The 16,691-nt window shown below is 46.3% G+C and overlaps 1 protein-coding gene across 1 annotated transcript in view; it reads right to left on the reverse strand.

Moving 5' to 3' along the window:
- The window catches only part of LOC149444213 (ankyrin repeat and SOCS box protein 5-like), a 31,046-nt gene extending 19,490 nt beyond the window's left edge, over nucleotides 1–11,556 (reverse strand). Inside the window, exons 1-2 of the mRNA XM_089654787.1 lie at nucleotides 11,151–11,556; nucleotides 1,204–1,398 (exon numbers count right to left, since the gene is read on the reverse strand). Coding sequence (XP_089510913.1) covers nucleotides 1,204–1,372 — 169 coding nt within the window. The 5' untranslated portion in view covers nucleotides 1,373–1,398; nucleotides 11,151–11,556. The remainder of the gene's footprint in view (nucleotides 1–1,203; nucleotides 1,399–11,150) is intronic.
- Nucleotides 11,557–16,691: the final 5,135 nt, after the last annotated feature.

Raw genomic sequence — 16,691 nt, forward strand, 5'->3', positions numbered from 1 at the left:
ACATCATTAGGATCCCAAAGCCTGCTGATCTGTGTCAGTGTTGGTGGTGGTGTGTTGTGTCAGAACTGTCACTGTGTGGGATCGCTCAGTTCAGGTGTTCTCTGTGTGTGGGGACTGGGCTGCCTGCTGTCACAGCCTTTTCTCTCCACCCATTGCGGGGAATTCCAGCCTGGGATCTGTCAGAGTGTGGATCCATCATCCTCCACTCACTGCAACTGTCACCCTGCCACTGCCAGCCACAGATACAGTCCATCCGTGACACTGTTTTTGTCTTTAATATTGGTGCTGGTGGCATCTTATGGCACTTATTTTTTCAAATTAAAAGAAATTTAGCAGTTTCATGTTTTGTTGATTTAATATTTTCTACTATTTTTAAAATTATTTATTTATTTTTTTGAGGGGGGGTGCTGGTGTTGCCTAGGGCGCAAAATAGTCTAGCACCGGCCCTGGTCACAGGACAAATGGAGAGGCTGAACCTCCTCAAAGGGGACAGAGACAGCAATAGAAACCTGAGCTGTGTCCAAAATGAAAAAAAAGCTTTAGTTTAAGACCCCTTTCACACGGGGAGGGGGATCCGATCACAGAGAATCTGCTGATCGGAGCACAGGGGATGGATTCATGTCCAGTTCATGCAGAGTGGGAACGGAGAGATCCCGCTCTGCTCTATGGGCAGCTGAGAGTAAGCGGACTCCACTTTCCATTTACACCCGACTACCCTCCGATCCAAAACACCTAAACGGAAGAGGAAAATCCCCTTCCATATTTCTTTTTTTTTAGTGGAGCAGATCAGACCCGGAGGTAGGTGGGTGTAACCGAAGTCCATAGGGGTGAATAGGCCATCTGATCAGGTCAGCCTGAAAAACTGACATGAGGACCTGATCGGACCTACCTTGTGAAAGGGGCCTAATTAGACCAAAGTTCTTTAGTATTTCATTCAATTTTACCATGATCTATCAATAGTGCTTTCCATCTGAAAAAAGAACTCCTATGATTACACACCAGGGGCGGACTGACCATTTGGAAACTCGGGCACTGCCCCAGGGCCTGGGGTCAGTAGGGGGCCCCATGAGATGCCCCTGGTACCTTTTTCATAGGCTTTTTTTAGTTTGGGCAAGGACACAGGGGCCCCATGATCCCCTATTGCCCGGGGGCCCCCTGAGTTGTCAGTCCGCCCCTGTTACACACAGAGAATTAGGAACATACCCGATGTGGTGAGCAATGCACGCAGCTTCTCCACATTGCCTCTACTGGCCTCATAATGGATATCTGTCCATTTATAGTTGTAACTTGGTGCCACCTGGTAGTGCCGCACTTGGGTCTTGGTGCAAGGGCTTCGGGACAGGGAGCTGATATAAAACCCCATCTGTCTCATCAGGAATTGGCTTCATACGGTAATATCTGTAAATGAGAAAAACACATACACATATGTTGAGAGGTACTTGTATTTTCACCAGTCTTTATAACAGATTGAAACCCAATCACTAAAGCATAATAATAGTAATAATAATTATAAGTAATAATAATAATTATTAAAAATAGAAATAAAATAAATAATTAGTATTATCACCGATCACTGTATTAACGTCACTAGTGATGTCAGTGGCAGTTAGCTCTCCCCCAGTATCAGTTAGTGTAAGATTGCTCTCCGCACTATCACAGTCCCACTATAAGTCGCTGATCACCACCATTAATAATATATATATATATATATAAAAAAAAAAAACCTCTAGTTTCCTGTATATACCATAGTTTGTAGACGCTATAACTTTCATGCAAACCAATCAATACACACTTATTGGGATTTTTTTCACTAAAGATATGTAGCAGAATACATTTTGGACTAAATTTATAAAGAAATTAGATTTTTTTTTAATCATGTTATGTTTTATAGCAAGAACTAAAAAATATTGTTTTTTCAAACTTTTCTTTTTTCACTTAAATATTAAAAAAAATAAAAAAAACCCAGCAGTGATCATATACCACCAAAAGAAAGCTCTATTTGTGTGAAAAAAAACGACATCAATTTTGTTAGCGTACAGTGTTGCATGACCGCACAATTACCAGTTAAAGTAGCATAGTGCTGAATATCAAAAAATGGCCTGGTCATGCGGGTCAAAGGGGTAAAACCTTCTGGAGCTCAAGTGGTTAAAGCATATTTTGGATTTTAGTGACTATATATCAGCATTAAAGTTACAACATGTGTCTTTGTATGCTCGACCATCATTCTTTTAGATAACATTGCTAGAACTACAGTATTTTATTCATGTAAACAGTGCTAACGTTTATTTATTAGAAGTATCTATATAGCATCAACAATCTACACAGCACTTTACATATACATCAGATGCAATCAAAGATGCATCATGTTACAATCAAAGGTCCCTATTTCACATACATACATAGACCAATTCAGAGAGGACCTAACAACACGTCTTTGGAAAGTGGGAGGAAACCAGAGGACCTACAGAAAACACAGGGAGAACATGCAGATAGTGTCTTGTTCAGGAATCCATCTGAGTTACCTGGTCCAGCTACAGCGGACGTGATGACGTCAGCCCACTATGCTCTGCCCTGAGCAGACTACAAAGTGTGTGGCCAGCTTTAACTCACACCAGCCAGATATCGTCTTTCACTGATCTGACCGCAGTGAACTAGTTTCTGGTTCACCACTACACATTCATTGCCTTTCAACACCATCTTTGCTCTGTGCTAATTAATACACTCACTCCCCCTACTCTGTATATAAATACACCAGCCCTCACAAGCCTCCTGAAATGATGGCAGAAGAACACCAGAACAACATGAGCTGCAGTCACTGTTATAAACAAATAAACAGACAACCTTTAGAGCCCATTCACACTTGTGTGACTTGTCATGCGACTTTGGGGTCTAAAGTGCATTACAAGTCACACCGCAGTCCAGGGGCGGACTGACAACTCATAGGGCCCCTGTGTCCTTGCCCAAACTCAAAAAAGCCTATGAAAAAGGTACCAGGGGCATCTCATGGGGCCCCCTACTGATCCCGGGCCCTCGGGCAGTGCCCGAGTTTCCAAATGGTCAGTCTGCCCCTGCCGCAGTCACAGCCACTTGAAAGTAGTTCCTGAACTACTTTGGTCCGACGTTTATGTGACTTGAGGGTCATAGACTTCAACGTAAACCCTCTAAAGATGCATGTGAATGACATACGTGCGACTTGTGTGCGACTTTGCACAGCACAATCATCCTTGGTCAAAGCCAAAGTCGCATCAAGTCGCAATGAAAATCACACAATTTTTAAAGTCGCACATGTGTGAATGAAGCCTTACTACACTCTCCAGAAGTCACAGAAATCCCACAGGCACTTCCTGTCTTTGGGTGACAACACTATATCTGTCTCCGAACTGTTCTCCTGTGTTGTCACCATGTCAGCTGAGCTTCCGATAGAAACTACAAGTAGCAGTTTGAACAAACATTATGCAGGTACAGTCCACTGTTGAAACTCAACCTAAGAAATGCTGTGCAGCCATCACAAGAGTACATGTACCATGGAAGTGGCTGCATAGAGGAAAAAACAGTATTTTATTAAAAAGAAAAGTGAATGCTTTGTGATACATTGTGCTTTAGCCAACGAAATGTTGTTCAGTTGGGCTAGGTGCAAGCTTGTGTCTGCACTTTTTGATGAGTTTTTTTCATGTGCTCTCATTAAAGTCTATGGCATCAAAAATGTGCATTGCTGCAACAAAGAAAAAAAAACACCTGCACTTTTTTCTAGGGATGCACCGAACGTTCGGTGGCCAAAACGTTTTGGACGAAAACAGGGGCGGACTGACCATTTGGAAACTCGGGCACTGCCTGAGGGCCCGGGGTCAGTAGGGGGCCCCATGAGATGCCCCTTGTACCTTTTTCATAGGCTTCTTTGAGTTTGGGCAAGGACACAGGGGCCCCATGATCCCCTATTGCCCGGGGGCCCCATGAGTTGTCAGTCCGCCCCTGGACGAAAACACCCCTATCAGCCTTTGGCCGATATGAAAATAAGCACCGATACAGGTACAATAACCCCGCCCGCTGCTGCCATCACCCACCGCCACTCGGTGGTTCTCAGCCTTAGCTGAGAAACCAAGGAACAATGGCGGCGCTGGGCATAGAGATAAGTGAAAGAAATATGGCCTCCACTCATCTCTATGCTCTTGGAGGACCGCAGCGACATCACTTGCGTTTCTGTGCGTTTCCTTGCGTTTGTAAACAAGGCCATTTTTTTTAAAGCACTAGATCAATGCTTTTTTTGATCCAATGCTTTACATTGCAGAGGGGAGATGTGGGGTCTTATTGACTCCATATCTCTCCATAAAGAGGACCTGTCACTATTTATTTCTATCACAGGGGATGCATGCATTCCTTCTGATAGGAATACAAGAGATATATATATATTTTTTTTTAAAGGGACAGCGTAATAAATACATAAATAAATAAATAAAATAAATAAATAAAAAGTTTAAAGTGCCCCCATCCCCCCGTGCTCGTGCGTAGTGGTAAACGCATACTTAGGCCACGCCCACATATGTAAACAATATTCAAGCCACACATGTGAGGTATCGCCATGAACGTCAGAGCAAGAGCAATAATTCTAGCACTAGACGTCCTCTGTAACTTTACACTGGTATCCTGTACACATTTTTTAAGCATCACCCATGGAGATTTGTAAGTACCGTAGTTTCACGCCATTCCACGAGTGTGCGCAATTTTAAAGCATGACATGTTGGGTATCTATTTACTCGGCATAACATCATTTCATATTTTACAAAAAAATTGGGGTATATATTGTGCTATGTTTTTTTTTTAATCATTAAAGTGTATTTTTTCCCAAACAAATTGCGTTTGAAAAATATATTTTTTAAAAACTGTCAATTTATGTTTCGTTTTTTGGCCAAGTGAATCCTGAAGTTTCGGTTTTGACACCAAAATTTTTTTTTCGGTGCACCGCTGCTTTTTTCCAAGCTGCACTTCAAAGAAACACCCAGGTGTGAATGGGCCCATAAAAAAAATAATAATAATAATAATCCTTTTGCCGTGCAAAGTCTCTGTTGGCCATTGAATGTAAAATCACATAGGTGCTACTCAACCTTTTTCAGACCAGGGCACGCTAAAATCTTCCAAAGTCTTCCATACCCACCAGTATAGATTTAAGTTCATACTAACACAATAGTATGGGGAAGCAAAACATGGATGGGGCTGGTGTCACTGTACAAGGGGATGGGGGTTGTGGATGGGGTTAGGGGACCCTGCAGCTGCCTTGGTGGCCCTGTAGAGGATAAGGTTGCTGCAGAGGGGGGGTGGGGAGCATAGTGGGATGTTGGGGGCACTGTGGAACATTGTTGGAGGGTGGGTGCATTATGGAGGGCTCGAAGCTTTGCAGAAGGTTGGGTGGCATTGTGGAAGGTTGTGGGACACACTGTAGAAGCTGGGGGCTCTCAGTGAGCCTGGGGGCAGTGTTGGCCACTATGGGAGGTTGGAGGTACTGTGAGAGGTTGGGGGGCACCCTGGGACACTGCTGTAGGTTGGGGGCACTAGGGAAGGCTGGAGGCTCTATAGCAGGCTGAAGGGTACAGTGGGAGGCTGGGTGGCATTGTGACACCATAGACACTGTAGAGGCTGAGGGCTCTCAGGAAATCTGGGGACAGCTATGGGAGTTTGTGGGCACTTTGGGAGCTGGGAAGCACTGTGGGAGGTTAAGGGATCTGCAGGCCTTGTCCACTGGCTGAGAATCATTGTCCTAGACTTAAAGTGGTTCCAAAAGCTTAGATTTACCATATCTATGTAATAGGAGAACCTAACTATTCTATCCAATAAATTTGTATCCAATCAGGTAGGCCGTTGCACTACATGGCTGTAGGTAAATCTAAAGCAGATGGTACAATCAGACTGTAATGTTTGTGTTGATCTTAAAGAAGATTGTACAATCAGATTGTAGAGTGTATGCTCAGTCTTATTACATTCTCAGCTGCCACAACAATGACTACACTAATTTGACCTGATAAGTCCTATAGGTCCACCAGGACTGCATCCATCAGCCTACTCAGCCCATCAACATAATAATATACCAATATTGTTACATAATATACAGTATAGTGTCACATTATATATGTAATTATATATATATTGTTAAAAAAATTTCTCTCTCTATAAAGTTACATTATGTATACTGTTATATATACACTATATTGCCAAAAGTATTGGGCCAGCCCTCCAAATCATTGGATTCAGGTGTTCCAATCACCTCCATGGCCACAGGTGTATAAAATCAAGCACCTAGGCACAGTCAACTGTTAGGGGTATTATAACAAAGTGGAAGTAACTGAGAACAACAGCAAATCAGCCACCAAGTGGTAGGCCACATAAAATGACAGAGCGGGGTCAGCGCATGCTGAAGTGCACAGTGCACAGAAGTCACCAACTGTCTGCAGAGTCAATAGCTAAAGACCTCCAAACTTCATGTGGCCTTCAGATGAGCACAGCAACAGTGCATAGAGAGCTTCATGGAATGGGTTTCCATGGCAGAGCAGCTGCATCCAAGCCTTACATCACCAAGTGCAATGCAATGGTGTAAAGCACACCACCACTGGACTCTAGAGCAGTGGAGACGTGTTCTCTGGAGTAACCAATCACGCTTCTCTGTCTGGCAATCTGATGGACGTATCTGGGTTTGGCAGTTGCCAGGAGAACGGTACCTGCCTGATTGCATTGTGCCAAGTGTAAAGTTTGGTGGAGGGGGGATTATGGTGTGGGGTTGCTTTTTGGGGGTTGGGCTTGGTCTCCTAGTTCCAGTGAAGGGAACTCTTACGGAGTCAGCATACCGAGACATTTTGGACAATTTCATGCTCCCAACTTTGTGGGAAGAGTTTGGGGATGGCCCCTTCCTGTTCCGACATGACTGCGCACCAGTGCACAAAGCAAGGTCCATAAAGACATGGATGAGCGAGTTTGGGGTGGAGGAACTTGACTGGCCTGCACAGAGTCCTGGCCTCAACCCCATAGAACACCTTTGGGATGAATTAGAGCGGAGACTGCAAGCCAGGCCTCCTCCCCCGACATCAGTGCCTGACCTCACAAATGTGCTTCTGAAAGAATGGTCCAACCTTCCCATAGACACCCTCCTAAACGTTGTGGATGGCCTTCCCAGAAGAGTTGAAGCTGTTATAGCTGCAAAGGGTGGGCCTCAGTATTGAACCCTACGGACTAAGACTGGGGGTCCATTAAAGTTCATGTGCATGCAAAGGCAGGCCGACCAATACTTTTGGCAATATAGTGTATACATACATACATAGTTATATTATATATACACTGCTCAAAAAATTTAAAGGAACACTTTGAAAACCTATCAGACCTCAATGGGGAAAAATCTCCTGCTGGCTCTCTATACTGATATGGATGGGGTAATGTGATAGGAACGTAAGGATTCCCCATCATTTGATGGAAATGAAAATGATCGACCTACAGAGGACTGAATTCAAAGACACCCCGAAAATCAAAGTGAAGAAATGATGCAGCAGGAGAGTCCATTTTGCTGAAATGTAATTGCAGCAACTCAGAATAGTACTCAGTAGCTTGTATGGCCCCCATGTGCTTATATGCATGCCTGATAACGTCGGGGGAAACTCCTAATGAGACGATGGATGGTGTCCTGGGGTATTTCCTCCCAGATCTGAACCAGGGCATCACTGAGCTCCTGGACAGTCTGAGGTGGAACCTGGTGGCATCAGATGGACCGAAACATGACATCCCAGAGGTGTTCTATTGGATTTAGGTCAGGTGAGAGTGGGGACTATTCAATGGTATCAATTCCTTCATCCTCCAGGAACGGCCTAAATACTCTCCCCACATGAGGCCAGGCATTGTGGTGCACCAGGAGGAACCCAGGACCCACTGCACCAGCGTAGGGTCTGACAATGGGCCCAAGGATTTCATCCCGATACCTAATGGCAGTCAGGGTGCCATTGTCTAGCCCAGCAATGGGCAAACTACGGCCCGCGGGCCGTATACGGCCCGGCGGACCTTTTAATCTGGCCCGCGGAGCTAGGCTCCCGCTACGCTCCTCTCACAGTCTGCCCTGAAGACTGGTGTAGCATCAAAATCTGTCTCCTATGAGGATCTGTCCCCCTCGACGTATCTGCGCATGTGCCGGAGATCGCGGATCGGCTGCTAATGCCTGAAACTGGCACATGCGCAGATACGTCGAGGGGGACAGATCCTCATAGGAGACAGATTGTCATGCTACACCGGAACGGCGCGGGAAGACGGCGAGAGGAACGCGCGAAGCAAAGGTAAGTGAATTGACACAGGGGGGACTTGGGGACTTAATATGGGGGATGAATTACTATGGGGGATGAATTACTATATGGGGGATGAATTACTATGGGGGATTAATTAATATAGGGGATGAATTACTATATGGGGGATGAATTACTATGGGGGATGAATTACTATACGGGGGATGAATTACTATGGGGGATGAATTACTATACGGGGGATGAATTACTATGGGGGATGAATTACTATGGGGGATGAATTACTATATGGGGGATGAATTACTATATGGGGGATGAATTACTATATGGGGGATGAATTACTATATGGGGGATGAATTACTATATGGGGGATTAATTACTATGGGGGATGAATTACTATAGGGGGGATGAATTACTATAGGGGGGATGAATTACTATGGGGGATGAATTACTATATGAGGGATGAATTACTATGGGGGATGAATTACTATGGGGGATGAATTACTATATGGGGGATGAATTACTATGGGGGATGTATTACTATATGGGGGATGAATTACTATGGGGGATGAATTACTATATGGGGGATGAATTACTATGGGGGATGAATTACTATATGGGGGATGAATTACTATATGGGGGATGAATTACTATGGGGGATGAATTACTATATGGGGGATGAATTACTATGGGGGATGAATTACTATATGGGGGATGAATTACTATGGGGGATGAATTACTATATGGGGGATGAATTACTATATGGGGGATGAATTACTATGGGGGATGAATTACTATATGAGGGATGAATTACTATATGGGGGATGAATTACTATGGGGGATGAATTACTATATGGGGGATGAATTACTATATGGGGGACGAATTACTATATGGGGGATGAATTACTATATGGGGGATGAATTACTATGGGGAATGAATTACTATATGGGGGATGAATTACTATATGGGGGATGAATTACTATGGGGGATGAATTACTATGGGGGATGAATTACTATATGGGGGATGAATTACTATAGGGGGGATGAATTACTATGGGGGATGAATTACTATGGGGGATAAATTACTATATGGGGGATTAATTACTATGCTTACTATGGGGGAATATTACTATACTTACTATGGATGACACATACACATCATTCATCTACTCTTGGTCCGGCCCCCGGGTCCAATATATGAACCCATTGCGGCCCTCAAGTCAAAAAGTTTGCCCACCCCTGGTCTAGCCTGTAGAGGTCTGTGTGTCCCTCCATGGATATACCTCCCCAGACCATCACTGACCTACCACCAAAACGGTCATCATGAACCATGTTACAGGCAGCATAATGTTCTCCACGGCTCCTCCAGACCCTTTCACATCTGTCACATGTGCTCAGGGTGAACCTGCTCTCATCTGTGAAAAGCACAGGGCACCAGTGGTGGACCTGCCAATTCTGGTGTTCAATGGCAAATGCCAATCCAGCTCTATGGTGTTGGGTGGTGAGCACAGGGCCCACTAGAGGACGTCGGGCCCTCAGGCCACCCTCATGAAGTCTGTTTCTGATTGTTTAATCAGAGACATTCACACCAGTGGCCTGCTGGAGGTCATTTTGTAGGACTCTGGCAGGGCTCATCCTGTTCCTCCTTGTACAAAGGAACAGATACCAGTCCTGTGATGGGTTAAGGACCTTTTACAGCCCTGTTCAGCTCTCCTAGAGTAACTGCCTGTCTCCTGGAATCTCCTCCGTGCTCTTGAGACTGTGCTTGGAGACACAGCAAACCTTCTGATAATGGTACGTATTGATGTGCCATCCTGGAGGAGTTGGACTGCCTGTGCAAACTCTATAGGGTCCAGGTATGGCCTCATGCTACCAGTAGTGACACTGACCCTAGCCAAATGCAAAACTAGTGAAAAAGATAAGTAGGGGAAAAAATGTCAGTGGCCTCCACCTGTAAAACCATTCCTGTTTTGGGGGTTGTCTCGTTGTTGCCCATCTAGTGCACCTGTTGTTAATTTCATTAACACCAAAGCAGCTGAAACTGATTAACAACCCCCTCTGCTACTTAACTGACCAGATCAATATCTAAGGAGTTTCATTGACTTGATGCTATACTTTGGTTACAAAGCCTTCTTTTCATTTTTTTGAGCAGTGTAGTTACGTGCTATATACAGTTACTTTATATAGTTACATTATATATATTGTTATATGTAATTGCATTTTATATTGTATATATATATATAATATGTATACAATATAAAATGCATATAATTATAATAAACTGCATATAACTATATAAAACAATATATATACAGAGTGTAACTATATGTAACTTTATATAGTATATATAACAATACACTTTATATATAATGTAACTATATAAAGAGAGAGGGAAAAAAAGTTACATTCCTTGTAATGTATATATATATATGTGTGAAATGTTACTTTTTCTCTTTCTCTCTCTCTGTATATATAGTTACATTATATATAAAGTGTATTGTTATATATATACTATATAAAGTTACTAATAGTTACATTGTATATATATTGTTTTATATAGTTATACGCATTTTACATTACATTTATAGTTTATATATGTTGTTACATTTTATATATATATATATAGTTTCATACTATATGTTGTTACATTTTATATATATAGTTTCATTCTATATACAGTATATTGTTATATTATATAGTTACATGAGGTATATTATTATATGTCAGGATAATAGAAGTAATGGCAGGAAATCAGGTCAGTGACCCGGCTGTTTCTCAGTGATGCAGATCCCTGGCTCAGTATAGGGGATCTGGTAACCCCTGCCATGCCAGCAGGTGCCCAGTGTTGGGTGATGTGTGTACATGACGTCACCTCCTTGTGGTCTCACCAGCATAGCTCGGCTCCGGGGGGCCCCTGGCTGAGGGCTCCGATGCCGCGTCGTCTCTGTAGGGGGCGTCGTCCCTTTGTCTGTACGGATCGCTTTCTGTTCTGGGACTATGGCGGCGGGGTGCGATGTCCGGCCACAGGGGGCCCCTGGTGGGGTGGCGCGGAGGGGCCACACTGTCCGATCAGCAGAGGTGTCGGTGACATGACGCGGCGGGGGTCATCGCTGTGGAGCGGGGTGAGATTACCCCTCCCCCCCCTCCAGTGGACGGTGTCTTCGTGCACAACACTCCGATGATACGATCCCTCTCCCCCGGAGGCCGCACACAGCCCCGCCCGCCCGGCTCTCCGTTCTATGGGCGCAGTCCGCCGCCGCCGCCGCTCTCCAGGGTGCTGAACACGGAGCCGCACTGCGCATGCGTGTGACTCAGCGTCAGGGCAGCGCTAGGCTGGGCGAGCCTTGGCACTGGGCTCGGTGTGCGGATCCCCCCGGTGTGCCGACAGGACAGCAAACACATCGCCGACAGTTACTGGAATTTAAAGGGTCACTCCACCCGAATGTGAAAGTTCAGGTAGTGTCAGGTTCAGGGGCGGACTGACAACTCATGGGGCCCTCGGGCAATAGGGGATCATGGGGCCCCTGTGTCCTTGCCTAAACTCAAAAAAGCCTATGAAAAAGGTACCAGGGGCATCTCATGGGGCCCCTTACTGACCCCGGGCCCTCGGGCAGTGCCCGAGTTTCCAAATGGTCAGTCCACCCCTGGTCAGGTTGGGGGCACACTTGTTTTTGTCGGGGTTAGGGGCGGACTGACAACTCATGGGGCCCCCAGGCAATAGGGGATCATGGGTCCCCTGTGTCCTTGCCCAAACTCAAAAAAGCCTATGAAAAAGGTACCAGGGGCATCTCATGGGGCCCCCTACTGACCCCGGGCCCTCGGGCAGTGCCCAAATTTCCAATTAGTCCGCCCCTGGTCGGGGTGCATTACTGCAACGCATGGAAACGCACCATGCAGGGGAAACGGAGCTTCTACGCATTCCTGCGTGTCATGTGTAAGGCAGCCCCATCAATGTAATGCAGAACTTTTCCCAAAAGGGGAAGTTCCACTTATTTGCAATCCCCCCCCACCCCCAGTGCCAGTTTGGCACTTTTTTGGGGGGGCGGGGTTTCAGGTACCTAGTCCTGATCCGATTACCAGGCAACAATCAATGTTCCCCCCCCCAGTCTTCATGTCCCAGAGGATTGCAGGACCATCCACAAAGTGCAGCTTGGCTCGCACATGCGCAATAGTAAACCAGCTGTGGAGCCAGAAGACTTCACTGACGCTTTCCCTTACCTAAGATGGCGGCGTCTGCACCTGAAGTCGACTGGAGAATCGGCTCCGGTGAGGACACCGCTGGATCCCTGGACAGGTAAGTGTCCTTATATATATATGTATATATATACATATATATACCAGCGGTGGTGTCCGTGGATAATGTTCGGACAGGGAAGCGGGAGTCTAACAGAAATATCTTAGTGCAGTCGGGGTCTGGTTTCGTTACACTCACATTCCCAAAAAAGTGTGAAGTGAAGTGCGTTGCTATTCATTTTGTATGGAGCTCAATGCACTAAAGCCCCTTCCACCCAGGCAGTAAAAATTGGCAGTTGGCCACATTTTGCCACCCCCTGAAAGCCATAGGGCTGCAATTGCACTTGAGTGTTTCGTCAACATGGTCAAAAACGCGTGTTGCACTCAGGGACGGACTGACATCTCATGGGGCCCCCAGGCATTAGGGGATCATAGGGCCCCTGTGTCCTCACCCACCCTCAAACCACACCCAAAAAAGCCTATGAAAGGTACTAGGGGCATCTCACGGGGCCCCCTACTGACCCTGGGCCCTCGGGCAATGCCGAGTGCCCAAATGGTCAGTCCGCCCCTGGTTGCACTTCTTAATGGCACCCCAAATGTGGCAGGCAGACGTGTGTTTTTGAGCATGTCAAGACGTGACGAACACACCAATATGCGCAGATAAAGACGCATACAGCTCGACACCCAAAAAGACACATGAGCCACTTGGGCGCGATGGTCACACGTAGAGCAGTGCATTGAAATGAATGAAAAAAAGGGGGTGCTGTTGCGCTTAGGAAAAAATAAATGAACATATATGTGGAAAAAAATTTAACTACGTATATATAAGATACCTATATAGCAGCCGTCCTAAATGTGAATTCCTAAACACAAAATCTTATATATTTAAAAATTGGACAGCGCTAAGGTCACCAATAAAAAGTTTATTTTAACTTTGCAATCTTTAAAGTGATAGCGCTGAGCAAAATACAAATACAATAATAATATTCAGTCCCAACATGTGAATAATTGGTGCAAATGAAATGAATGGTCTGCCCTGTACGTGAAGTGTAAGAACACACAAAAAAACATGAAAAAACGTGGGTTCACAAAACGCTAGGTGCAAACCTAGTTTAGGGGCTCATTCACACTTGTGACAGCGCCTATGTCCCTTTGAATAGCAATGCACCTCCGCAGTTGACAGCCAGTTGGGAGGAGATATTTTGCCTCCTGGGTGCCTGTTTTAACCCATTAAACGCTCGCAACTCTGCACCACAACCACTCAACCACCTGCATTTATTTGAATGTATCACATTTGGTGGCAGTACTGACAGCCATGACACAGGATAACATTTGTGCCACAAGGCATCATCGCCGACAGTTACTGGAATTTAAAGGGTCACTCCACCCGAATGTGAAAGTTCAGGTAGTGTCAGGTTGGGGGCACACTTGTTCTTGTCGGGGTTAGGGGCGGACTGACAACTCATGGGGCCACCGGGCAGTAGGGGATCATGGGGCCCCTGTGGCCTTGCCCAAACTCAAAAAAGCCTATGAAAAAGGTACCAGGGGCATCTCATGGGGCCCCTACTGATGCCGGGCCCTCGGGCAGTGCCCGAGTTTCCAAATGGTCAGCCCGCCCCTGGCTGCCGCATGTGTACAAACCCCCATCACTGTCTTTGGTTAAAGTGGTTGTAAACCCTTACATATACCCAGTGAAGTGACTGGGACAGAGATGAAAAAAATCCTCCTACATAAGTTGTACCTGTTTATCTACCACCGCATGTCCCCTACATCCATTCAAAGTGCAGAATTTACACAGGATCTCTCAGCTCTGAAAAGCAGGAGGTGGGGAGCTGAGCTTACATCAGTGAGGAGAGCTCTGAGAGCTGATTGGATGGAAGAGGCACACCCCCTCCACACAGCTAACAGGGACAGAGCTGAGGCTGTCAATCTACTGGAGATCCCTCCCCTTGTTAAGAGGAAGTTTAGTGTCCTCAAGTTCACTACTACCGGAGTGTCCCACAGTTACCCTGAACCAATCCAAGTTCACGTATGGTATGGAGAACAAGCATTTCGCTTCTCAGATCCATTGTTTACACTGCGGACCCCAACATCACCTCTGCCAGCCCTTCCAAGAGCTTCCACAAATATGGGGTGTCACACAATGTATAGTTATTATTTCTACTGCAAGGGACTTTCCTAGTGGTAGATGTATTTGCTTTCACATTATAAGGGCTCCATGTACACTGCAGCTGATAAACTGACGTTTAGGAGCTTTTCTGCGTTTTTTTCAGCAGCCCCTGAACTCTCCCTAATGTTTTCCTATGTGTCCATGTACACAGAGTTGTTTACAGTCAGTTTACAGGCAGTTGTGTTTACAGCCGTTTTTTTTTTAACACACCAAACTTGCTTTCAGCAGTAGATTTTACTGGCTTTTCAAACGCCAAATGCTTGTAAACGTCGGGCCCTCAGGCCACCCTCATGAAGTCTGTTTTTGATTGTTTGGTCAGAGACATTCACACCAGTGGCCTGCTGGAGGACATTTTGTAGGGCTCTGGCAGTGCTCCTCCTGTTCCTTCTTGCACAAAGGAGTAGATACCGGTCCTGCTAATGGGTTAAGGACCTTCTACGGCCCTGTCCAGCTCTCCTAGAGTACCGTATTTTTCGCTCCATAAGACGCACTTTTTTCCCCCCAAAAAAAGGGGGGAAATGTCAGTGTGCCTTATGGAGCGAATATGGAGCGGCCGGTCTGGTATTTCCACCGCCGCCGTCTCAAAATATCGGGCCGGCCGCTCAGCTCTGCAGTGGGACCTTGCCTGTTCCTCTATCCAGCGGCGCGCTGTCTTCCCGGATTCTGTAGTGTGCATGACAGCCGGGTGCCGATTGCGCATGCGCAAGAAGCAGTGCTCTTTGTGAATGGTAAGGCGGTACCTGGGACACATGACAGATCCCAGAAGCCGCTGGACCAATCACTAAGCGCAGCGCTTCTCGCTCATGCGCACTGGGCATCCGGCTGTCCGCCGAGCGCCCACACTACAGAAGCCGGGAAGACAGCGCGCCGCTGGATAGAGGAACAGGTAAGATCAAAGAACAACTCCGCGGAAGTAAGAGCGGGTACCTGTCAAATTCAGGTACCCGCTCCCCCTCCCTCCCCAAAGGTCAGCAGTCATCTCCTGTACTGTCTGCAGTCTCTGGTCATCTCCTGTACTGTCCGCAGTCTCTGGTCATCTCCTGTACTGTCCGCAGTCTCTGGTCATCTCCTGTACTATGTCCGCAGTCTCTGGTCATCTCCTGTATTGTCCGCAGTCTCTGGTCATCTCCTGCACTGTCCGCAGTCTCTGGTCATCTCCTGTACTGTGTCCGCAGTCTCTGGTCATCCCCTGTACTGTGTCCGCAGTCTCTGGTCATCTCCTGTACTGTCCGAAGTCTCTGTTCATCTCCTCTATTATGTCCGCAGTCTCTGGTCATCTCCCGTACTATGTCCGCAGTCTCTGCTCATCTCATGTACTGTGTCCGCAGTCTCTGGTCATCTCCTGTACTGTCCGCAGTCTTTGGTCATCTCCTCTACTATGTCCGCAGTCTCTGGTCATCTCCTGTACTATGTCCGCAGTCTCTGTTCATCTCCTCTACTATGTCCGCAGTCTCTGGTCATCTCCTGTACTGTCCGCAGTCTCTGTTCATCTCCTCTACTATGTCCGCAGTCTCTGCTCATCTCATGTACTGTGTCCGCAGTCTCTGGTCATCTCCTGTACTGTCCGCAGTCTTTGGTCATCTCCTCTACTATGTCCGCAGTCTCTGGTCATCTCCTGTACTATGTCCGCAGTCTCTGTTCATCTCCTCTACTATGTCCACAGTCTCTGGTCATCTCCTGTACTGTCCGCAGTCTCTGTTCATCTCCTCTACTATGTCCGCAGTCTCTGGTCATCTCCTGTACTATGTCCGCAGTCTCTGGTCATCTGTACTATGTCCACAGTCTCTGGTCATCTCCTGGACTATGTCCGCAGTCTCTGGTCATCTCCTGTACTATGTCCGCAGTCTCTGGTCATCTCCTGTACTGTCCGCAGTCTTTGGTCATCTCCTGTACTATGTCTGCAGTCTCTGGTCATCTCCTCTACTATGTCTGCAGTCCATTAGTTCAGAATTTTTTTTTCCTGTTTTCTGCCTCTAAAACCTAGGTGCGTCTTATGGTCAGGTGCGTCTTATGGAGCGAAAAATAC

The sequence above is a fragment of the Staurois parvus genome, unplaced genomic scaffold (assembly GCF_062004578.1).
Source record: "Staurois parvus isolate SC_StPar_1 unplaced genomic scaffold, SC_StPar_1.0 ptg000799l, whole genome shotgun sequence".
NCBI lineage: Eukaryota > Metazoa > Chordata > Amphibia > Anura > Ranidae > Staurois > Staurois parvus.